This window comes from Staurois parvus, unplaced genomic scaffold (genome assembly GCF_062004578.1).
Source record: "Staurois parvus isolate SC_StPar_1 unplaced genomic scaffold, SC_StPar_1.0 ptg000605l, whole genome shotgun sequence".
NCBI classification, from domain to species: Eukaryota; Metazoa; Chordata; class Amphibia; order Anura; family Ranidae; genus Staurois; species Staurois parvus.
The window spans coordinates 9,669-35,203 of NW_028318401.1; the positions used below are offsets into that span (position 1 = coordinate 9,669).

At 45.6% G+C, this 25,535-nt stretch overlaps 1 protein-coding gene across 2 annotated transcripts in view; it reads right to left on the reverse strand.

Annotated features, from left to right (window-relative positions):
• Positions 1–861: 861 nt before the first annotated feature.
• LOC149449727 (complement factor H-like) overlaps positions 862–25,535 on the reverse strand; it is a 169,447-nt gene continuing 144,773 nt past the window's right edge. The window contains exons 16-21 of one of the 2 annotated variants that reach the window (XM_089692804.1): positions 23,554–23,740; positions 15,573–15,654; positions 10,587–10,842; positions 6,525–6,564; positions 5,978–6,002; positions 862–1,079 (exon numbers count right to left, since the gene is read on the reverse strand). In XM_089692804.1, coding sequence (XP_089548930.1) covers positions 950–1,079; positions 5,978–6,002; positions 6,525–6,564; positions 10,587–10,842; positions 15,573–15,654; positions 23,554–23,740 — 720 coding nt within the window. In that variant the 3' untranslated portion in view covers positions 862–949. Of the gene's footprint in view, positions 1,080–5,977; positions 6,003–6,524; positions 6,565–10,571; positions 10,843–15,572; positions 15,655–23,553; positions 23,741–25,535 lie in introns of those variants that run through there. The other variant, XM_089692805.1, reaches the window with a different exon arrangement.

Genomic DNA, 25,535 nt, shown 5'->3' on the forward strand with positions numbered 1-25,535 from the left:
TATGTACAGTGGTTGGGCGGCATGCGGTTAAAAGATTCAATGGGCGATGCTTTAAAAATATCTCCAGGTTAGCAGTGTAAAGTCACAGAGGAGGTCTAGTGCAAGAATTATTGCTCTCGCTCCAACGTTCATGGCGATACCTCACATGTGTGGTTTGAACAACATTTACATATGTGGGCATGGCCTACATATGCGTTCACCACTATGTGCGAGCACAGAGGGACGGGGCACTTTAAACTTTAAAAAAAAAATTATTAAATGTTTTTTTTTTATTTTCGCACTGTTCCGTTAAAAAAAAAAATTGTAATCACTTTTATTCTTATCACAAGAAATGCATGCATCCCTTGTGATAGAAATAATCAGTGACAGGTCCTCTTTATGGAGAGATGTGGGGTCAATATGACCCCACATCTCTCCTCTGCAATGTAAAGCATTAGATAAAAAAAAGCATTGATCTAGTGCTTTAAAAAAAAAAATGACCTGAACCGTAAGTGCCATCGCTCCGGTCCTCCAAGAGCATAGAGGTGTGTGGTGGCCATCTTTCTTTCTCTCATCTCTATGCGCAACGCCAGGATCGATGGTTTCTCAGGTAAGACTTAACTACCGAGTGGTGGGTGATGGTGGATGGGCGGCTTTGAGGGCTTGGGCGGCTTTGAGGGCGGGGTTTTTTCGGCACCTGTATCAGTGCTTTTTTTTTTCATTTCCGCCGACAGCCAAAATGGGTGTTTTCAGCTAAACTTTTTGGCCGCCGGAATTTCAGTGAATCCCTAGTTGGTATGGTACCTAAAAAGTCCCAGTAGTTTTTTTCAGTTGAAGTTTTTGCATTTTTCAGTGCCTTTATAAGGGACGTGGTACTAGTAAAACCCAGTGACAAGGTAGGGACCACTATATATATATGGGTCTCCTTGCTTCTCTTCTTAATATGGTATATCACATGTACTGGATAATGTCAGATCCGTACTCTGAGGAGTTTCTTCTTCATCCATGGAGTGAACTGGACCATGGTAAGAGCCACCAGAGCCAGAAGTATCAGCACCAGCAAACCGGTGATGATTCCCAGAGATGACCCTGACAACGCACTGGGGAAAAAGGACACAACATAGAACATGGCATTAAAAACATAAATAAGGTGAAAAAATACATAAAATGCCCTAACATAAACAGCTTGTAAGGGGCCTGTTGGGAAACGTTGGGTACTTGAATTATGGATTCATCAGTCACTGGGCCCTTTTATTTCACCAAAAGTTTCCCAATAACAACACAAACTGTATGGCATGGATTTATTTGGCCAAAGCAGTCATTTAATAAACAATAACCAATATATAAACAAAAAGCAACCACATTTTAACAATGAAGTTACCAGGAAGGGGGTCTTTGAATTGCTCTTTAGTATGTCCTCAGTTGCACCCATTAACTTCTTATTGAAAACACAAGGTGGGCACTACATCAACCGCTGAGCTCCATACTATGAGATGTGCCTACTTTACCTAAACCTCCTACAGATTTCCCAATGCCAGTGACCCTCTACCCATTTGACTGCCATGACATATGACTTCTCCAAAGACCCTAGTAAAATGATTTGGGTAGGTGGGGAAGACTACTTTCTATTTTTGCATTTTCTCCTGGAACGGCCAACAAAAGACTCACTTTACTTGTGATTTTTGTGATTCCTTACTACCCAAGCTATCACCTTCTGGAGGTAGGCCTGATCCAACACACTTTTTAACCTTTTCTTAGGCTTTAATTCCTCCCTTTGCCTGGCAGTTCTGGATTAAGCAGGGTTTAACAGAGGGACTAACTTCTTTGGTACACAGAAACTCAATCCCAGAAGGTCCCTGTGGCTACCTTGCAATGAATGATTAGAGTGGAGGCTCTGGCATGTGAACACAACATTGGGGCTGATCCTTGGATGGGCGCACTGCTGGTCTCTCAAACTTCATCATAAAGAGTAGGCATGAGTCGAACTTCCCTGGGTTCGGTTTAAGCTGGGTTCCATGATTTTTCAAAGTAGTTCAGATGCCAATCCCATCTCAGTGGATGACATGACTGATTCTGGATTTACATGGGGGGGGGGGGCATTCATTGTTGGGTGTTTTTTTTTACTATTTTGCTTTTTTTGTGGATAAGTAACAATGGGTACTATGTGCCCCATACTCATGCACGTAGGTGAAGCTAGATGTCTGGGGGTGCCCCTATTTTAAAGGGTGCTTCCAGATTCCAACAAGTACCCCTTGCAGAATGCCACGTTTACTCCAGGGGTGTGGGAATGAGGCCCTTGTTCCCATCAACAAAAAGGAACAAGGTGCCTTGTGGGGAAGTGTTTGCATTGCCCCAAAATACTCTTCCAAAGTTGAGGGCATGTGATCTGGTATGGTTCAGGAGGGGGGTGCACACTCAAATAGAAAATCAAAATCCAGACAATGTAGAAAATGGCCTTTATTAACCACTTCCTGTCTGGCCCATGTATATAAAAACGTCCAGATGGGAGCAGTGCAGAGGCGGGTGACCATTTATAAATGGCCTCCCCGCTCCCTGGGAGTGCGCAGCACTGCAATCTGGTGCCCGCTGTGTCCTCCGGACACAGTGGAACACCGATCGTTGTACGGGACCTCTGTGCGAGGTCCCGATCATGTGATCACTGATTGGCCAATCAGTGATCACATGCAGAGTAGTAAGCAAGATGTCACTTCTGACATCATTGCTTACTACATGTGAAATCTGTGAAAGATCACAGAGGTCACATGGTACAGGGCTATTCACAACAGCCTTGTACCATGTGACAAGCTGTGACCAATCACAGCTCACACAGTATTTCTCAATGGCTGCAAGAATGCAGCCAGAGAGAAGGAGAGATGATTGATTTTACAGCCTTTATGGTTGTAAAAGAAATCAGTGTAAATAAAAAAATCATCACCCCCCACAAGTAGTACAGTGTCACTATGGTGACACTGAACTGCTAGGGTGACAGTATGTAAAAAAAAAAAAAACATAAATAATAATATAAAAAATAAAATAAAAATGTAAAAAAAAATTTAGAAAAATTATAATTTTGGTTATAAACTAATTTGGTTATTTTTTTTTTACTAAAAAGATAGCTGAATACATTTTAGCCAAGATTTATGAAGAAAGCTTATATTTGAAAAATTTTATAAGAAAAACACTTCTTTTCCAAATTTTGGGACTTTTTCATTTATATAGCAAAACAAAATAAAAATCCCAGTGGTGAATAAATACCACCAAAATAAAGTTTTATCTGTCTCAAAAAAATGCTAAAAAATTCGTATGGATACAGTGTTGCATGACTGTGCAATTGTCATTTAAAGTGTGATATCGCTGAAAGCTGAAAATTGGCCTGGATAGGAAGGGGGTGAAAGTGTCCAGACTGGAAGGGGGTGAAAGTGTCCGGACTGGAAAGGGGGGGAAAGTGTCCGGACTGGAAGGGGGTAAAAGTGTCTGGACTGGAAGGGGGGGAAAGTGTCCGGACTGGAAGGGGGGGAAAGTGTCCGGACTGGAAGGGGGTGAAAGTGTCCAAACTGGAAGGGGGGGAAAGTGTCCGGACTGGAAGGGGGTGAAAGTGTCCAAACTGGAAGGGGGTGAAAGTGTCCGGACCGGAAGGGGGTGAAAGTGTCCGGACCGGAAGGGGGTGAAAGTGTCCGGACCGGAAGGGGGTGAAAGTGTCCGGACTGGAAGGAGGGGAAGTGTCCGGACCGGAAGGGGGTGAAAGTGTCCAGACTGGAAGGGGGGGAAAGTTTCCGGACTGGAAGGGGGTGAAAGTGTCCGGACTGGAAGGGGGGGAAAGTGTCCGGACTGGAAACTGGAAGGGGGGGAAAGTGTCCGGACTGGAAGGGGGGGGAAAGTGTCCGGACTGGAAGGGGGTGAAAGTGTCCGGACTGGAAGGGGGTGAAAGTGTCCGGACCGGAAGGGGGTGAAAGTGTCCGGACCGGAAGGAGGGGAAGTGTCCGGACCGGAAGGGGGTGAAAGTGTCCGGACTGGAAGGGGGTGAAAGTGTCCGGACTGGAAGGGGGGGGGGGGGAAGTGTCCGGACTGGAGGGGGGGGGGAAAGTGTCCGGACTGGAAGGGGGGGGGAAAGTGTCCGGACTGGAAGGGGGGGAGGGAAGTGTCCAGACTGGAAGGGGGGAGGGAAGTGTCCGGACTGGAAGAGGGGGAAAGTGTCGGGACTGGAAGGGGGTGAAAGTGTCCAGACTGGAAGGGGGGGGAAAGTGTCCGGACTGGAAGGGGGGAAAGTGTCCGGACTGAAAGGGGGGAAAGTGTCCGGACTGAAAGGGGGGGAAAGTGTCCGGACTGGAAGGGAGGGAAAGTGTCCGGACTGGAAGGGGGTGAAAGTGTTCGGACTGGAAGGGGGGGAAAGTGTCCGGACTGGAAGGGGGGAAAGTGTCCGGACTGAAAGGGGGGGAAAGTGTCCGGACTGGAAGGGAGGGAAAGTGTCCGGACTGGAAGGGGGTGAAAGTGTTCGGACTGGAAGGGGGGGAAAGTGTCCGGACTGGAAGGGGGGAAAGTGTCTGGACTGGAAGGGGGTAAAAGTGTCCGGACTGGAAGAGGGGGAAAGTGTCCGGACTGGAAGGGGGGGGAAAGTGTCTGGACTGGAAGGGGGGGGAAAGTGTCTGGACTGGAAGGGGGGGGAAAGTGTCCGAACTGGAAGGGGGTGAAAGTGTCCGGACTGGAAGGGGGGAAAGTGTCTGGACTGGAAGGGGGGGGGAAGTGTCCGGACTGGAAGGGGGTGAAAGTATCCGGACTGGAAGGGGGGGAAAGTGTCCGGACTGGAAGGGGGGGAAAGTGTCCGGACTGGAAGGGGTAAAAGTGTCTGGACTGGAAGGGGGTAAAAGTGTCCAGACTGGAAGAGGGGGAAAGTGTCCGGACTGGAAGGGGGGGGAAAGTGTCTGGACTGGAAGGGGGGGGAAAGTGTCCGGACTGGAAGGGGGGGGAAAGTGTCCGGACTGGAAGGGGGGAAAGTGTCTGGACTGGAAGGGGGGGGAAAGTGTCCGGACTGGAAGGGGGTGAAATTATCCGGACTGGAAGGGGGTGAAAGTATCCGGACTGGAAGGGGGGAAAGTGTCCGGACTGGAAGGGGGGGGAAAGTGTCCGGACTGGAAGGGGGTGAAAGTGTCCGGACTGGAAGGGGGGGGAAAGTGTCCGGACTGGAAGGGGGTGAAAGTATCCGGACTGGAAGGGGGTGAAAGTGTCCGGACTGGAAGGGGGTGAAAGTGTCCGGACTGGAAGTGGTTAAAGCATTATATAATAACAATGGAACTCCAGGGAAAAAAAATGTTTTTTGCTTTTTAGATACCCTTTTTTAACAAAACTTTGCAAATTTGTGATTTCAAAAGACCAGTGAATTGAACATGGGTTAGTCTTTGGTCCTTGTGTCCTTCGTACCTATTTTTCTGGCACTTTTATTGTCAGCCTTATCTAAAATTTCAGTTTGTGTGTACTCTTTATGAAAATATCCATTATCCTCTGCAAACTACGTCCAGCCACAATTTGATTATTATATTTATACAGTATGTGAAAAACACTGTATAGCAAAGTAGTTAAAAAAAGGACATGTTGGGTGACTCATGGTGAGAACTGGGGGTGACTCATGGTGAGAACTGGGGGTGACTGATGGTGAGAACTGGGGGTGACTGATGGTGAGAACTGGGGGTGACTGATGGTGAGAACTGGGGGTGACTCATGGTGAGAACTGGGGGTGACTGATGGTGAGAACTGGGGGTGACTCATGGTGAGAACTGGGGGTGACTGATGGTGAGAACTGGGGGTGACTGATGGTGAGAACTGGGGGTGACTCATGGTGAGAACTGGGGGTGACTGATGGTGAGAACTGGATCTAGCCTTCTTGGGATATAGGAGAAATATAAATAATATCTACAGTTTATCCCTGTACAAATCATCACAGAACATAGGAGATCTGGCTTCTATCAGTAAGTTATTTTTGGTGTCAGAAGTGCTTTGTACTTACGGAATCAAAGAGCCGCCGGTCACACCTGTGGAATAGACAGGACATTGAATTATCACCGGATACATGAGGACTGTCAGTATTGGACCCCGTGGACTGAACACAGATGGTGATCTACGTTGTACCTAATTCACTTCTCTCTGCAGGTTATATCCTCCCAGTGTGTAAAGATTACACTCCTCAGGGGCGGGGCTGGACAGCGATGGCACTTACATGGTGTTTTTAGGCTACAACTTTTTCTATCATAATAAAATAAACACACTTTGTAGCAGAACTGTTCATATATCAAGACAATCAGAATCAAGGAAACTGTTACTGGAAATATGGCGGCTGCCATTACTGACCTTTCCATCTGAAAATGCTGGATCTTAGTGTCACGTAACATTTTACTTAATCAATCCAAACAGGAATCAGGGCTCCGACCCTTCATCAGGTTTAATAATTTGTTTTTATACAAATAGGGGTCCCACCTGTAGCACAGATAACAGAGCCCTCCCCCCCCCCCATATAAAGAGGAATGTTGCAGTAGAGACTCTATAACCCAACTCACCTTCAGTGACTCCAGCAAAAGCACATGATGACGTCTCCACCTGCAGGAGAGATGGGATAGTCTATTTACCATTCTCTGTATATCATCTTTAACAAACAACAATATTATTAGATCTAGCTGATATATAGTGCTTTCTCTTGTCTTTACTATACTTTTTTCTATTAACCACTTCAAGTCCGGACACTTTCCCCCCCTTCCAGTCCGGACACTTTCCCCCCCTTCCAGTCCGGACACTTTCACCCCCTTCCAGTCCGGACACTTTCACCCCCTTCCAGTCCGGACACTTTCACCCCCTTCCAGTCCGGACACTTTCACCCCCTTCCAGTCCGGACACTTTCCCCCCCTTCCAGTCCGGACACTTCCCCCCCCTTCCAGTCCGGACACTTCACCCCCTTCCAGTCCGGACACTTTCCCCCCCTTCCAGTCCGGACACTTTCCCCCCCTTCCAGTCCGGACACTTTCACCCTCTTCCTGTCCGGACACTCCCCCCCCCCCTTCCTGTCCGGACAATTTCACCCCCGTCCAGTCCGGACAATTTCACCCCCTTCCAGTCCGGACACTTTCCCCTCCTTCCAGTCTGGACACTTTCACCCCCTTCCTGTCCGGACACTTTCACCCTCTTCCTGTCCGGACACTCCCCCCCCCTTCCAGTCCGGACAATTTCACCCCCTTCCAGTCCGGACACTTTCCCCCCTTCCAGTCCGGACACTTCCCCCCCCTTCCAGTCCGGACACTTTCCCCCCCTTCCAGTCTGGACACTTTCCCCCCCTTCCAGTCCGGACACTTTCCCCCACTTCCAGTCCGGACACTTTCACCCTCTTCCTGTCCGGACACTTCCCCCCCCCCTTCCTGTCCGGACAATTTCACCCCCGTCCAGTCCGGACACTTTCACCCCCTTCCAGTCCGGACACTTTCTCCCACTTCCAGTCCGGACACTTTCCCCCCCTTCCAGTCCAGACACTTTCCCCCCCTTCCAGTCCGGACACTTTCACCCCCTTCCAGTCCGGACACTTTCACCCCCTTCCAGTCCGGACACTTTCCCCCCCTTCCTGTCCGGACACTTTCCCCCCCTTCCTGTCCGGACACTTTCACCCCCTTCCAGTCCCGGCCAATTTTCAGCCTTCAGCGCTGTCACACTTTGAATGACTATTGTGTGGTCATGCAACACTGTACCCATATGAATTTTTTTAGCATTTTTTTGAGACAGATAGAGCTTTATTTTGGTGGAATTTATTCACCGCTGGGATTTTTATTTTTTTTTGCTATGTAAATGAAAAAGTCCAAAAATTTTGAAAAGAAGTGTTTTTCTTAGAAAATGTTGCAAATAAATAATATTTCATCATAAATCTTGGCCAAAAATTATTCAGTTACCTTTTTAGTAAAAAACAAATAATCAAAATTAGTTTATAACCAAAAATTATAATTTTTAAACATTTTGTTTTACATTTTTTTTAATCTGTTTATATTATTATTTATTTATTTAATTATTTTTTTACATACTGTCACCCTAGCAGTACAATGTTACCATAGTGACACTGTACTACTTGTGGGGGGAGATGCAGATTTTTTTTTTTTTTACACTGATTGCACCCATAAAGTCTGTAAAAGCAAATATTTCTCCTTCTCTCTGGCTGCATTCTTGCAGCCATTGAGAACTACTGTGTGAGCTGTGATTGGTCACAGCTTGTCACATGGTACAAGGCTGTTGTGAATAGCCCTGTACCATGTGACCTCTGTGATCATTCACAGATTTCACACGTAGTAAGCAATGATGTCAGAAGTGACATCTTGCTGACTACTCTGCATGTGGTCACTGATTGGCGTGAATGTCAAAAAAAATGCCGACATTGCCCGATAATTAAAACATTAAAAAAAAATGACATGGGGGACCCCCCAAAATGCCTACCAAACCCGTATTCATGCATGCCGCCCGGCACGTCAGGGAAGGCGAGGGATGAGCAAGCGCCCCCCTCCTGAACCATACCAAGCCACATGCCCTCAACATGGGGGGGGGGGTTTGGGGCAGGGGGGCTCACCCCCCCAAAGCTGCTTGTCCCCATGTTGCTAGGGACAAGGGCCTCTTCCCCACAACCTTGGCCGGTGGTTGTGGGGGTCTGCGTGCAGGGTTCTTATAGAAATCTGGAAGCCCCCTTTAACAAGGGGGTCCTCAGATCCCGGCCCCCCATGTGAATGAGTATGGGGTGCATGGTACCGCTATCAATTCACCAAAAAAAAAAAAGTGTAGTGTAAAAATGACAGGAGGCAGTCTTTGACAAGTCCTTTAACCACTTGCCGCCCAGCCACTGTAGAAATACGGCGGCAGGGCGGCACGGGCAGGCAAAACCACGTTTTAAAATGTGTGTTTTGTAAACAGATAGGGGGCACGCGCGAGGCGCGCCAACGCCCTATCTGTCCCGCCGATCACCGTCGTGGATGTCAGTAGCCGGGTCACAGCCGGTCCTTAGCCGCTGTTTCCCGGCGATCAGCAGTAAACAGTGACAGAGAGCACAGCTGCAGTAGCTGTGCTGTCTATCACTTCCCTGTCAGCTCGAGGACGAGCTGATCGAGCCAGAAGAGTTTCTCTCTCTCGATCAGCCTTGTCCCGCCCAGTACACACCCCGCCCCGCCCCCTAGTAAAACACTCCCCCTCACACAGATAACCCTTCCCTGCAAAATAAAGTTAACCCCTTCCTCCCCAGTGCCATTAGTACAGTGTCAGTGTTTTTCTTTTTGCACTGATCACTGTATTAGTGTTTTTGGGGATGTCAGTGACCCCAAGTCAGTACCCCCCAATGTCAGAATGTCCTCCGCAGTCCCGCAGTCCCGCCATAAGTCGCTGGTTGCTGCCATAAGTCACTGATCGCTGCCATAATTCACTGATCGCCGCCATTATTAGTATAAAAAAAACCTAAAAATCCCAGTATCTTTCCCGCCATTTGTAAACGCTATAACTTTCACGTAAACCAATTAATTTACACGTATTGTTTTTTTTTTTTTTAGCAAAGACATGTCGCAGAATGCATTTTGGCAGAAATTTATGACTAAATTTGATTTTTGCATTTTTTTTTTACTGGACATGTTTTATAGCAAAAAGTCCAAAATATTGTTTTTTTTTCCTCAAAATTGTCAGCCTTTTTTTTTATAGCGCAAAAAATAAAAACCGCACAGGCGATCAAATCCCACCAAAAGAAAGCTCAATTTGTGTGGAAAAAAGGGAGGTAAATTTAATTTATGTACCATATTGCATGACCGCGCAATTGTCCGTTAAACTAGCGCAGCGCTGTATAGCAGAAAAATGGCGTAAATTGCAGTATCTATACCATAGTTTGTAGACGCTATAACTTCCACACAAAGCAATCAATATACACTTATTGGGATTTTTTTTACCAAAAACATGGAGCAGAATACATTTTGGCCTAAATTTATAACCAACTTTGAGTTTACTATATATTTTTTATAGCTGAAAGTAAAAAATATTGTTTTTCTTTTTTTGTTTATAGCGTGAAAAATAAAAAGCGCACAGGCGATCAAATACCACCGAAAGAAAGCTCTATTTGTGTGAAAAAAAGGACGTAAATTTTGTTTGGGTGCAGCATTGCATGACCGCGCAATTATCAGTTGAATTAGTGCAGCGCCGAGTAGCAAAAAGAGGCGTGGTCATTAAGGGGGGTAAATCCTCTGGAGGTCAACTGGTTAATAAAAACAAAAATAAAAAAATGTTCCTTAAAGTAGATCCAATGTCAATCACAATGCCCTCTGCCGCCACCGCCAACCTGAAAAAAAAGAAAGAAAAAAAATGCTCTGCTCTTGACACTGGCTCCCATCGTCTGACAATTTTTAAATTCTGTGACGTCATCATGCGCTGTGATTGAACAAAGCAGTGCACCTGATCTGTGGTCAGGTGCATTTCTTTGGCCAATCACAATGCACTGTCAGGGTGCAGTGCATTGTGGGGCGCGGTGGGCGAACAGTTCAACTCAAACATAAAGCCCAACACTAACAGAGACTATCGGCCCTCATTCATGGCACTCACACACCAGGAAGACATCAGTATAGACATACGTGTTTCCAGCGGCTGGTGACCCGAATGTAGACGGTGTATTTGTGGTTGGAGATAAGAGGAGCATTGTGGAACCCATTATAATGGTGGTCATCCCCCAAGGTGAAGGTTCTGGGTTCGGTGAGGGTCTCTGCAGGAAAGAGAGCTGCAGTATAACGGCTCGGAGACCAGCTGGAGTTGTACGGGGTGTTCTTGAACTTCAGACACTCCTTTGTTGAATTGCCTTCCTGACCACCAAAGACAATTATTTCATAGGAGCTGCAGGCAGAAAATACCGGAATAATCACAACTATGCAATAGAACACACGTGCTTATCTCTGCCGTGTTTAATTAAACATTTCCAGTTTTAATTATTATATCTACACACATAAAGATGATCTGCTGAACTCTTAATACATCATATTTAAGGAATGCTTTCAAACATTCCAGAAATTAAGGAGCAAACGTGTAAATAGACAGGTCCTCCATGTTTGTTCAGGGCAAGGGGGTTGTTAGGATCCTTAACCACTTCCCGACCGGCCGTTGTATATAAACGGCCGGACGGTGGCACTGCAGGGTCGGGTGGCCGTCAATAAACGGCCTCCCCGCACCCTGCCTGTGCGCGCTCCCTGGGAGCGCGCAGCACCGCGATCCGGTGCCCGCCGTGTCCTCCGGACACAGTGAAACACCGATCGTCGGACGGGACCTCTGTACGAGGTCCCGATCATGTGATCACTGATTGGCCAATCAGTGATCACATGCAAAGTAGTAAGCAAGATGTCACTTGTGACATCATTGCTTACTACGTGTGAAATCTGTGAATGATCACAGAGGTCACATGGTACAAGGCTATTCACAAAAGCCTTGTACCATGTGACAGGATGTGACCAATCACAGCTCACTCAGTTCTTCTCAATGAGTGCATGAATGCACACAGAGAGAAAGAGAAATGATTGCTTTTACATCCTATATGGGTGTAAAAGCAATCAGTGTAAAAAAAAAAAAAAAAATCTTCATCACCCCTCACAAGTAGTACAGTGTCACCATGGTGACACTGTACTGCTAGGGTGACAGTATGTAAAAAATAAAAATAAAAAATAATAATATAAAAAAATAAAATAAAAATGTAAAAAAAAATGTTTAAAAATTATAATTTTTGCTTATAAACTAATTTGGATTTTTTTTTTTTTTACTAAAAAGATAACGGAATAAATTTTGGCTAAGATTTATGATGAAATATTATTGATTTGCAAAATTTTATAAAAAAAAAACTTTTTTTCAAAATTTTTGGACATTTCATTTACATAGCAAAAAAAATACAAATCCCAGTGGTGAATAAATACCACCAAAATAAAGCTTTATCTATCAAAAAAATGGTAAAAAATTAATTTGGGTACAGTGTTGCATGACCGCGCAATTGTCATTCAAAGTGTGATAGCGCTAAAAGCTGAAAATTGCCCTGGTCAGGAAGGGGGTAAAAGTGTCCGGTCTGGAAGGGGGTGAAAGTGTCCGGACTGGAAGTGGTTAAAGACCTGAGACTCCTATATGTAACATAACAAAGAGCAGATGAGGTGGTTTTCATCCTCTTGTTATCTCTTGCCCTTCTCCTTTATCTTTGTTGTCCTCCTTTGGTTTCCTTTTACTTCAGCAACAGGGGGAAGTGGAGCGGTCGTTCAGAGCTGGCAAGTGACAGGAGCTCAGTGGGTGGCAGGTTTTGTTGGGGTCGGGGGCCATCGTTTATCGTGATTGATGTAGACCTACAGTATATTGCTGGATGACGTGATTGATGGTTTATAAACATTGGGGGACTTTTTCAATAAAGGTCAAGCTGTGTTGTTTTTTTTTTTTTACTGTTGCTTTTTTTAGGTGAATGAGTAGGGGTTCTGTGTACCCCATACTCATTCACATAGTGGGGCAGGTATCCTATAAGTCTTCCCCTGCAACCCCACAACCACTGGGCCAGGATTATGGGAAGAGTCACTTGCCCACATCAACATGGGGACAAGGTGCTTTGCCAGGGAGGTCCCTGTAGCAAACTAGCTCATCCAGCTGGAAGCAGAGTTCTCCTTTAGCTTGTTGTATTTGAGGTATTCCTCGAATCATTCCTCACATCCCCCCCCCCTTGCATTCCTGTGAGGCAGACTTTATCTCCTGGCAGATGATGTGGAACAACCAGGCTAAGACATGAGAAGTGGAGCCAGCCCTTCTGCAGAGGTGTCACTTTGGTCACCCAAAGCTATGTAAGCCCCACACCTTATCAACCTGACCCAAGAACTGAACATTCCTCAGGTCAACCGTATGTTTCATATCATGGGACATGAGCTGGCAGTTTCAGTTTAAAATCTCCCAATGACCACTCCCAAAAGGTGTAGTCAGAGCCCCCCTCCCTTTGTGAGGGACTTTTAAAAAAGACAGGCTGACAAGCCTAGAGAGTGAGTGAAAGTTGTTTTTTTTTTAACACGAGGAGATCTCCGAGGTAACATCGTAACAGAGGAGATCAAAGAACCTTTCTGCTCTGCATCTTGGACTGCAAACCCAGGCATATGGGCAAGTAACTTAACCCTGTAATCTTCTTTCTAATTACCTCTTTGCTGTGTCTTTATATACATATAGATATATTTTTGTGACATCTCTTTGTAAATATTTATTTGCATCTGTCTGACGCTTTTAGTAATAAATCTTTCTTTCTGAAAGTGTTAAACTGTTTCTAAGCGCTTACTTGCAATTCACGAATCCCTGCCTTTGAAGAGACGCTACGGTTTGTTATATCTCTGTATAGCAGGTCCGCAGGCCGTGCTATATAGATCAATATTTCAATCATTATAGTGTATATTTGATAACGGGAGTTTCCCAGTCTCCGACAAAAGTGGTGGTGGCAGTAGAGGGTTAGTTGCGTAATTAACCCGACCCAGCAACAAGCGCATTCAGGCTGCAGGCACCGATTGTAGTCCATTAGCTGGGCAATCGCTGTGTTGGGTGCGGCTGAGTGTGGCCTTGTTACGCACGTCACACCGCGGTTTTAGATCGGCCGGCCCTTCGGTCACGAGTTTGGTGAGAAGGTCTGGGGTCTGATGCCGTGGGCGTGACGTATTACTGTTAGTCGCGGTCGTGCGATTGTCGCCCTGTTGGTGGCGTCGACCGCGGTCGTGACAGTCCCTGGTGGCAAAATGTTGAGGGAGTGTGGCCTAGTATAGTTCAAGAGGAGAGCTGCACACTTGCCCCCCCTACTTTCCTGGTCTACCAGGCTGCATGCTCAGATAATGGTCTGGTACGGAATTTGTGGAGACCTCACATGAAATTTAAAGAAACTCTCACCAAAATGTACGACCTCACTGCACTGAAAGAAGTCAATATACACTTGAACTCCAACTGGATAAGGTACTATGTGAAGTGGGTCAAATGATCAATAATGACAGATATTCCTCAAATTGAAATAATAAAAGAAAAACATGCCCTATTAGTGCAGTAATGTCTTTTATTCAAATCACAACCCAATAGATAAAAACATACAATTCAGCACAAAACTCTAATGGAACACTGTCCATGACATGCCCTTTTATGAGTTTGAGAATCTCCAGCCCTCCATCTATTACAGCAGGCACCAGTACTGGGACAGATGCATCCAGTGCTGAAGAATAGGGAACTGTACCCCCTCCCTGCTCCTAATGCATACCATAAAATGGGTGTACTGCCCAACAACATTCCCTGCCACATTGCTCCCACTGCCCATGGTTGGCATGATGTGTGCACTGCACAAGTGTGGCCAATTGCTTGCTTTCTAGCAGCTAGAAGGTAGTTGCACTTGCATGATGGTTTTTTCATGTTAGCTGTGGGTACATAGTGGATGTGCCGTAGCTGTCAGAGCAGCCATGAAGCCACAGCTGGCTGGTTACTAGCCACAGATTTGGAGTGGGCATCCGGTGAGGGGGAACCTCCCTATACAGTTATGCCAGGGAGGTTGTCCATTTACCCACCCCTTGTCCCTCTCAGGCACTCAGGCTGCTCTTTAGAACCACCTCTACTCTAAGGGTGCGGTGAAGGGATAGAAGGATTTCTTCCTTTTCCAAAAGGGTTAACTGAAGAAAAGACACTTCTAGAACTGGGCTCAGCTGTTTTACTAGGTCAAGGGGAGGCTAGGAAACCCATCACTGTACAAATGAAGTGTCTTTCCCAGACAGGAGTTCTTAAAGTGTTTGGAAAGGTAAATAAGAGGCGCTGGTAACCTGAAGATTCTTTATAGGCTCATTCACACTTGTGGTAGCCCTTTCCACCACCTACAGAGGGTGGTCGACTGGCAGCTGGAAGGTCACCTTTAACCCAGAAAAGCCAGCATCATCATGCAACAACCTTGTGCATTATGGAAGATTGCAGTGCAGCCCCATTCACTTGAATAGGTTGTGTTCCATAAGACAGCACCAATGGGGTTTAAACTTTGCCATGGCTGCAGCATGCTTACAATCCATCTAGCCAGATGTTGTAATTTGTATAGAGTTTGTGTATTCATTTCTAGTACTGCACACAGTCCTTTTTTGGACAGAGCATTTGGCTATCTTGATTACAATTGTAATACGCTTATGGAGGGTTGGATATTTGTTTTGGGCACACCTATATGAATGATTCAGAATCTTTTCCTTTTTAATGTGTTTTATGTACAATCTTTTTTATTGTGTAAAAATAAAAATTAGTATGTTGATATATGGCTGTTATTATTTGATACCTGGTGCCTTAAAAGCCCAAATGGTTTAGTATTTTGTGATTGTAATTAATAGGATGTGGTACTTTTCATACCAGTTTTGAATTTACACTCTTACATGTTCCATCTTAAAGATGGGCTCTGTAGCTAAGCTTGTCTGTATCGTGAAACACATCAGTAGTGGAAGTCCCAAACTGGGCTTCCAGTGTTCACATCCAGAACAATAAAATTTTATGAAAAAGCTGACATCAGTGTGTGGCCGGTCGTTGTGATCAATGTTCTTTTACATGCTGAGCAATTGTAAGTAGTTTCTTACCTGATTGGCCCATTCAAACTGAGAACCGGGTGGAGCTGTAAAGTGACATCACGTATTGTCTTCTCCATGTGAAGAGGAGGATCTGGAATGGAAGATTCAGAGATCTGATCAGGAAACAGAACTGATTGCTGTTTGCCAGTAAAGGTGGTCTGACCAGGGATGATATGGATACTGCAAACTGTAGAATTAATTTAGACTTGTATCAAACTTTGAGTAATGGCTTATTTCACATACTTTTACTAAATTTAATTGTAAATGATATAAACAATTTGATTCACTGAATATGAGATATCTCCTTTTACATCCCTGTATTTAGTGCTGGGACAAGATCAGCCAGTGCCCAGAGTGAAGAGCACTCCCCTGACGCCCCTTTATTATACACAAGTCTGTGAGTGTCTGTGTGGGTGTAAGGTGTGGACAGTAAGGGGGCATAGTGTGGACATATGGCGTGGACAGGGTGGGTGCACAGTGTAGACTATATGGGTACATGGCATAGACAGTGTGGGTGCACAGTGTCGACAATTTGGGTGCACAGTGTTGACCATATGGGAGGACAATGTGGGTGTATGGTGTGGACAGCGTGGGTGCACAGTGTAGACTATATGGGTACATGGCATAGACAGTGTGGGTGCACAGTGTCGACAATTTGGGTGCGCAGTGTTGACCATATGGGAGGACAGTGTGGGTGTATGGTGTGGACAGTGTGGGTGCACAGTGTAGACTATATGGGTGTATGGCATAGACCGTGTGGGTGCAGTGTAGACTATATGGGTACATAGCATAGACAGTGTGGGTGCACAGTGTCAACAATTTGGGTATACAGTGTCGACCATATTGGAGGACAGTGTGGGTGTATGGTGTGGACAGTGTGGGTGCACAGTGTAGACTATATAGGTGTATGGCATAGACCGTGTGGGTGCACAGTGTAGACTATATGGGTACATAGCATAGACAGTGTGGGTGTACAGTGTCGACAATTTGGGTGCACAGTGTGGACCATATGGGAGGACAGTGTGGTTATATAGTGTGGAAAGTGTGGACCATGTGGGTAGACAGTGTGTACGTATGGTATGAACAGTATGGGTGCATAGTGTAGACCATGTGAGTTACAGATTCACTTTTTCTGATGATCCTTCAGAAGTTCTTGAGGATGGGCAGAGGAAGTAAAGACCAGCAAAGCCAGTACTGGTGGAGAAATCCTGTTACACCAAACTGCTTTCTTCCAACATGTCTGCCCCACCAGCTTTGGTGGATGTTACTGATGAGCAGGAGGAGAAGTTGTGCAAATGACCACCTGTTGGACTTTCTGTTATGGAGGAACCTTACGTGGACAGACAAGGAAAACCCTTGACAAAAGGTGTCTCTGGACCATCAATGGAATGGGGGTGGACCTGTTCTAAGCACCCCAGACATGTTTTTTCTTGCTTCTGCTTCTGCTGTTACCAGCAGTGCCCCAGACAGACAAGATGGCCACCAGCTGCAAATACCCTGCTACACCTAGCTCACCTATGTTCCAGAGGTGATTGATTCTTGTGGAGAAGGGGATTGATAGAGAGCAGCATGCGGAGTGGAAGCAGCCATGGAAGTTTCTTGTATCAGTACCAATTCGCCTGTTGCAGTTGCTGTGTCAGAAGAGAATTCACTTTCCTCAGCTTAGAGCTATGTACTGGTGGGGGAAAAAATACCAGTTGGAACTGAAACTCCTGTCAGTGCAGCAGTGAGTATGGACACTTTTGTGAAGACAGCAGGAACTAAGAGTGTGCCAGCAAGTAATGAGAATGACAATACTGATAAGCACTGGATTTGTTGATGGTGGGGGGGTGATGATTGGCATTAATGATGCTGACATTACCAAATGTGATAATTCTCTCCCTACTCAGGAGAAAAAGGATTAATCAGTAATACAAACCAATCTCCAATCTGTACAAGGGTTATCTGTAAAAATTGTATCAGATGGTTCAAAACGCACAGATGGCTCTTCAGAAGGGAGGAATGTTGAAAGCTATGCTTCTATTTTGGGGGTTTTAAAGCCTCTGATAATTTTTCTTTCATTTGCCCAGTTGGCAGTTTTGAGTACGATTTATCATTTGTGCAACCTTAAGGTCTCTTTTTTTTGGTTGAGATATAGGAGGTGCAAGGGTCTTGGTAGTTTGATGCCAACGGTATTCATGGCAGCCTTGATAAAATTGGTGACAATCCTGGTTCATAATGAATCAATTCCAGAGACTAATTTGGTAGTATGGCTACATCGATATGGTGAGGTCCTCACCCCACTGCAGAAGGTCCTTGATAACATGGCATATGGACAAGGGTGCGGCCAGTGTTGCTGAAAATGTGGGTACTGGTCAATATGGTTCAACACCTGCCCTCTTCAGCCTTTCCGGAGAAGGAAAGGCTGACCATTTTTGTATGTGGGTCAGCCTAAGTTTTGTAATAAGTCTGCAGTTAAAGGCCACTTTGCATCATCCTGCTCTGTTAAAAAAAATGCTTACTGTGCCAGGATTTTGGCCATTTGCCCAAAGAATGCACCTAGATTTGGTCCAATTTGTGCCACCAGCTGGGTCATCCATATAGTCAGTGCCTAAAGGCACTACATAACCTGCCATGATTGGAGACCGAGCTGTAAAGGCTTGATAAAGAGGATGAGACAGCTGAAGTTAGGGAGGAAACTGTTGTTGCCCCTTCTGTTGTGTCAGATCATGTTTCCTCTAGTAATGTGGTCCCTGAATCTGTCCCTCCTGTGGTGGTACTTAATTCTACTGTGCATAGATCCTTCAGACTAGCGGAAGCTGCTGAGAGGAGTGGTTTAGCAAATCTTCCCTCTCAGCCTACTCCACCGCCAGTCCTTCCCCTTCAACAGCGCAAATATGGCCAGGAGAGTGTAGAGGTGCTGGATAAAGATGGGGTCAATGGGCTTGAAGGTGGGGTGTCCATATCCCATGTCTCATCCTCTGTTGAAGGTGTTTCAGCTGATGAGGGGTGGGAGAGAATTAGGAGGAAGAAAAAGAATAACAGCAGGATGAGTACAGTGGTCCTTTTTTCTTCAGAAACAGACCCAGAGGAGTTCCTATTGACAATACATTTTCAGTTTTATCAGGTGATGAGATGGTGTCTTATTTGTCTTTGTCACCTATGGATGAAGGAGAGCCACAAATTCTGAAGAGAGCTCTTTGGCATTGCTATTTCAGTCAAGCACCACCTGCAGTGAGGAGCATAGACTGTACCTGCCAAAAGGGGAAGAAAATTGTGAGAAACTTGGTTCCTCTATTACTTCCTGCAGTCACGAGCATAGCGTTGTCCAATTGCATGCTGTTTCCCCATGTGACTCCAGTGGCCATTGTGCATCAGGCAAAGTCTATTTAAGACTTTGGCCCTCTGGTTTGATTCACTTTATGCCAGTAGCTAGTGCAGGGGCAGGTTCCCTGTCTGGCAGGGACATTACTCCTCAGGAACCTTTTCCTACATCTTAATAGTGTCAGTGAAGGGACTATGTCCTCTTTCTAGGAAGCCTCCCCTTTGGGTGAAGGCTGGAAAGGCCCCATTCTACTCCTCGTTGCAGACATTATTGGTATCTTCAAGTCTTTAGACTGCTGTCACAGTTTGTAAGTGGGTCTGGAGGGTGTGCTTACCAGCTGGGTCTGAATAAGTTGTTTTGAACCTTACTTCAATATAACTTTATTGTCTAACTTGGACTTGGTTTGTTCTCTGCCCACCACACCATGCTGCACCTTAATCACAAGCTGTTTTGGGTGATGAGGGTATGGTAAAGGTTAAGAAATGACTACCCCAATCATCCTGATGGTATATCCAGCTTCATTAAAGGTGGCAACCATTAATGTCACCAGCATTAAATATGCAAGAGCACATGATATTGCCTTATTTTTGCTCAGCAAGTTTTATGCTGAGATTTTATTTTTGCAAGAGATCTGGCTTAATGCTTTGGCCAATGTTCATCTAGCAAAAAAGGAGTAGTCCCTCCTTTTTGTTCTCTTGCAGCTGAGCCCTGCAGCAGAGTTGCGGAGCTTTCTAAAACCAATATGGTAACGTACTGGCTAGTAATTGAGGTAGAAATGGGGAGATGCATAGTCCTGTACATCTCCATTAGGGTGCAGGACCTGGGCCCCATCAATATCTATGGACCACTGGCAAAATGAGACAGAAAATGCCTCCTCAGAAAGGTCAAGCGCTTCATTTTTACATCCCAGTAGGTTGCCTTCGGAGATGACTTTAACACCATAATTAGGCCCAAAGACAGGAAAGGCTCCTTAGACAGGCTGGGTTATGATAGTGTTTTTCATATTATCATGTACCTGATGGGAGACTGAATTGACGAGGTCGGCCTCACTTGTGTCACTGGCCCTGACCCCGCTGAGGTTTGAACAGAGGGAGTCAGGGGGACAAGAGCACCAGTAGTTGTTGCTTGCGGCTCTTGCAGATGATGACCTTGCTAGGCAGAGTATCTTCTGATTTAGGCACCGTAATAATAGACAGAACAGGTTATGTGGATTGCCCAATGTGCAGCAGAGCCAGGTGGGTAACAAGGACACAGGACTGGAGCAGAGTCATAGGATAGTCGGGGTCATCAACAGTCGGGCAGTGCAGTACAGAATCAGAAGGAAAAGCCAAAGTCAGGAGCAGAGCCGAAGTCAGGAACCGGGAGCAGGAGAGTAATCGGAGTTGGGTCAGGAACAAGCCGGGTCAGCAACAAAGGAATCGTACAGAAGCAAGCAGGACTCGGGGAGCTGAACACCAGTCCGCACTGAACCTGAGCAGAGGCCCTCCTTAAATAGCTGGCGCCAATCTTTGCTGTGCGTGTGCACGTGTACGTGCATGTGTGCGATCTCGCATTCCTGCGTGCCTGCGCACAACTGGCAATTCTCCTGCGGGATCTGTTTCGCGCATGCGTGTTCCCGATCGTGATTCTTCTTGCGGGAAATCCCTTACAGATATGGTTAGACAAGCAGGCCTGGTTGATGTGCATCGTAAGCACTGCCCTGGCAGCACAGGTTTCACATTTCAGAGAGGGAATAGTCAGAGTAGCATAGATAGGTTTTTCTAAAAGAGAACTCTGCTTTTTCGGCTTCTGAGTTGAGGAAGGTGCCACACCTGACCCTACCTGTTCAGGCCAAAGGGTGGCCTAGGAATGGTCAACTCAATGGTTTTCTTTTATTTGCTCTTTTTTAAAATACAGTCTTGGTAATATGTTAGCAGAGACCCCGCCGGGAGGAGTGGGTATTTTTCAATCTTGATTTAAGCCTTTTCTGCATTGCTGGGAAGATGGCGGGCCAGTGAAAAGTCTAAGAGTCAGACATGGCAAGCTCCCGGCTTATGATACCCCGTGTCTGAAAATATATCAGCAGTGGAAGGGGCAGCGGAGGTCCCTTCCCAGGAAGCTTCTGGAAGAGAGGATTTTGGCTTCTGCTTTCAGTGTGTCTCTGGCATTAAAGGATTGCCCAGGGTCCATAAAGAGGGAGGAGTTGCATTTAATTAATTAGGAGAGAACCCCTTTGAAGTTTAGAGATCAAGCCTGGCTCGCTTTCCATGGAAGGCTCTATGTGAGAGGGAACCTGAAGCACCACCCTGTGGATGATCAGGATTGTCCTAGAGCAGAGTGTGTTGGTAAAGTGGAGTCTAGGGACCACTTTCTGCTCTAGTGTCCCTCTAACATAAGAGGTGTATAAAAGAGTGGGGAGGGTTCTGGGCATCCTCTTTCTCTATCACATGAGTTATGCAAAGTGGGTGTACGGGGCATTCCCAGCTCGCTGGGAATTTCATTTGGATAGTTGTTCGTTACTTCACATGGAATGCACGGTATCAGATTACCCTGCAGAAGAAAGTCCTCCCTGTTGAGGTGTGGGTTCACAATATTCTGGGTGAGGTTGGGATGATTCAGGGTCTTGAGAAGGGCAGGGAGCCTTGGGTGGTCTGATAAAGGTGTGGAGGAATATCAGACCTGCCTTTGGTGAACTGTCCATCTCTGGGGGAGGGGCTATTTTCTTATGCTGTTCTTTTCACTCCCTTAGTTTTTGTTGGTTATTAAGATATTCTTTTTGAAGAAGGGCTGCATGCATAATGGGGGCAGGGTTGTTTCTTGACCTCTCAGGTTTGATGTCTGGTGTAGTGATGCGAGTGGTGGTACGATTTATTTCCCCAGTAATGACATGTTCATTTCTGAGAGGTTTGCTTTTGTCTGACAGCAGATTTTGCTATATTTATATTTGTTTTTGTGTAAATATGTATATAATTATTTATATATATTCTGTATATTATTTTATGTTTATTGATTGCAAGACTTTTAATAAAGATAAATTGGGAAGAATGTCCCTTACATTGGGGGTCAGTGGGAAGAATGTCCCTTACATTGGGGGTCAGTGGGAAGAATGTCCCTTACATTGGTGATCAGTGGGAAGAATGTCCCTTACATTGGAGGTCAGTGGGAAGAATGTCCCTTACATTGGGGGTCAGTGGGAAGAATGTCCCTTACATTGGGGGTCAGTGGGAAGAATGTCCCTTACATTGGTGATCAGTGGGAAGAATGTCCCTTACATTGGTGATCAGTGGGAAGAATGTCCCTTACATTGGGGGTCAGTGGGAAGAATGTCCCTTACATTGGGGGTCAGTGGGAAGAATGTCCCTTACATTGGGGGTCAGTGGGAAGAATGTCCCTTACATTGGTGATCAGTGGGAAGAATGTCCCTTACATTGGAGGTCAGTGGGAAGAATGTCCCTTACATTGGGGGTCAGTGGGAAGAATGTCCCTTACATTGGGGGTCAGTGGGAAGAATGTCCCTTACATTGGGGGTCAGTGGGAAGAATGTCCCTTACATTGGGGGTCAGTGGGAAGAATGCTCTTTACATTGGTGGTCAGTGGGAAGAATGTCCCTTACATTGGTGGTCAGTGGGAAGAATGTCCCTTACATTGGGGGTCAGTGGGAAGAATGCCCCTTACATTGGAGGTCAGTGGGAAGAATGCTCCTTACATTGGGGGTCAGTGGGAAGAATGTCCCTTACATTGGAGGTCAGTGGGAAGAATGCTCCTTACATTGGTGATCAGTGGGAAGAATGTCCCTTACATTGGTGGTCAGTGGGAAGAATGTCCCTTACATTGGTGGTCAGTGAGAAGAATGTCCCTTACATTGGGGGTCAGTGGGAAGAATGTCCCTTACATTGGGGGTCAGTGGGAAGAATGTCCCTTACATTGGTGGTCAGTGGGAAGAATGTCCCTTACATTGGGGTCAGTGAGAAGAATGTCCCTTACATTGGGAGTCAGTGGGAAGAATGTCCCTTACATTGGGGGTCAGTGGGAAGAATGTCCCTTACATTGGGGGTCAGTGGGAAGAATGTCCCTTACATTGGTGGTCAGTGGGAAGAATGTCCCTTACATTGGTGGTCAGTGGGAAGAATGTCCCTTACATTGGTGGTCAGTGGGAAGAATGTCCCTTACATTGGGGGTCAGTGGGAAGAATGTCCCTTACATTGGTGGTCAGTGGGAAGAATGTCCCTTACATTGGAGGTCAGTGGGGAGAATGTCCCTTACATTGGGGTCAGTGAGAATAATCTCCCTTACATTGGTGACCAGTGGAAATAATGTCTCTTCAATTTGTGGTCAATGGGAAGGATTCTCTTTATATTTTTGTTTATGGGTAAGAATGCTCCTTACATTAGTGGTCACAATGCCACCAGTACAGAAAGCTAAAAAGATCTGCCAAGGGGTGTTGGAGCTGGAACTATCCATGCACCAACATTTTTCAGGTCACCTAGGTAAAGCTCATGGAACCCCTAACAACCTCTGGAGAAACCCCACATTTCCAGAAAACCCTGGTAGATAAAGGCTGCTATAGCTGATCATCAAGTCTCTATAGCAGCTTGGTGCACAAACTTGCATTGTGACATGAAATCAAACATCTCTCTGCTTCAAACCTATGAGTGATGACTGTTCTACCCAATAGTTTCCAATTGCCATGTCTGCCGGTGTACTCACCTCCAATATCAGTCTCAATACTCTCAGTTGCAACCCCAGCTGCAGATGTTGTGAATCCTCGGAGGGTGATGGTGTAGTTGGTTCCATACTGGAGGGGGATTTTATATTCAGTCACATTGGGTGGAAACTGGAGAGATTCATCCACAGCAAAGGACACATTGTAATCCCTCCAGGCTGAGATATTCATCTACAAGGAATCATTTCATGGGTTATATCTTATGTCACTCATTTTATGACCAAGTAACAAAGAGAATAAATAACTAAATGGTTCTTTAGTAAGGTGAAAAGAAATCTGAAATTATTTAATGCCAATTTTTAAATGTATCTACTTTTAAAATTATTTTATGTTAATAACATTTAATGGCTTCCCAGCTGCCCTATAGCAGAAGTACTGCTACAGGGCGGCAGGACTGTGCAAAATCACACACACACACACACACACACACACATATATATACACACACACACGTGATTTGCATTTACAGGTAGGGGCCACGTGCTGCCGCCCTACCTGTTGTACCATTGGCGGCTACAGATGTTGATCACCAGGTCCCGGCTGGAGATTCCCCGCCGGCACCCAGTGATCACTGAGAAAAAGTGACGGGTGAGACCTGTGTGTAAACAGCAGCAGTAACATGTGCAGCAGAAAAATACACAGCAGCCTGTTTCCCTAGTAAAACACACACAGTAAAAGAGCACACAGTTAACCCTTTGATGGCCACAGATGTTAACCCCTTCCTGCCCAGTGCTATTAGTACAGTGTCAGTGCTTTTTATTAGCCCTGTGTCCTTGGGATGCCAGTGGCAGTTAGTCAGTTCCCCCCAGTGTCAGAATACCCGCCGCAGTCCCGCTAAAAGTCGCTGATCGCTAGTATAAAAAAAAAAAAATAAAAATAAAAATTCCAGAATATATACACTGTCACTTGTAGACGCTATAATTTTCATGTAAATTAATTTACATGTATTGGGTTTTTTTTTTAGCAAAGACATGTAGCAGAATATATCTTGGCCTAAATTTATGACAACATTAGATATTTTAAATTTTTTTACTGGATGTTTTATAGCAAAAAGTAAAAAATATTTTTCTTTTTCAAAATTGTCAGTCTTTTTTTGTTTATAGCGCAAAAGATTAAAAACGCACCGCTAAAAGAAAGCTCTATTTGTGGGGGGAAAGGACGTAAATTTCATGTGGGTGCAGCGTTGCATGACCGCACAATTGTCAGTTAAAGTAACGCAGCGCATTGTCGCAAAAAATGGCCTGGCCAGGAAGGGGGGGAGTGCCCATCAGTGCCGCCTATCAGTGCCCGTCAGTGCCGCCTAACAGGTCCAATCAGTGCCAGTCAGGGCCACCTATCAGTGCCATATATGAGTGCTGCCTGTCAGTGCCCATCAGTAATGCCTGTCAGTGCCCATCAGTAATGCCTGTCAGTGCCCATCAGTGATGCCTGTCAGTGCCCATCAGTGATGCCTGTCAATGCCCATCAGTAATGCCTGTCAATGTCCATCAGTGATGCCTGTCAATGCACATTAGAGCCACCTACCAGTGACTCCTCATTAGTGCCATCTATCAGTGCCCATCACTGCAGCCTCATTAGCGCACATCAGTGAAGGAGAAAAATTACTTATTTACAAAATTTTATAACAGAAACCTAGAAAAACTTTTTTTTTCAAAATTTTCATTCATTTTTAGTTTGTTTAGCAAAAAATAAAGAAACCCAGTGGCGATTAACGTAAATACCACCAAAAGAAAGTTCAGTTTAAAAAAATGACATAAATTATGTTTGGGTACAGTGTTGCATGACCGCGTATGTCATTCAAAGTGTGACAGCACTGAAAGCTGAAAATTGGCCTGGACTGGAAGGGGGTAAAAGTGCCCTGTAGGCAGGAAGGGGGTAGAAGTGTCCTGTAGGCAGGAAGGGGGTAGAAGTGCCCTGTAGGCAGGAAGGGGGTAGAAGTGTCCTGTAGGCAGGAAGGGGGTAGAAG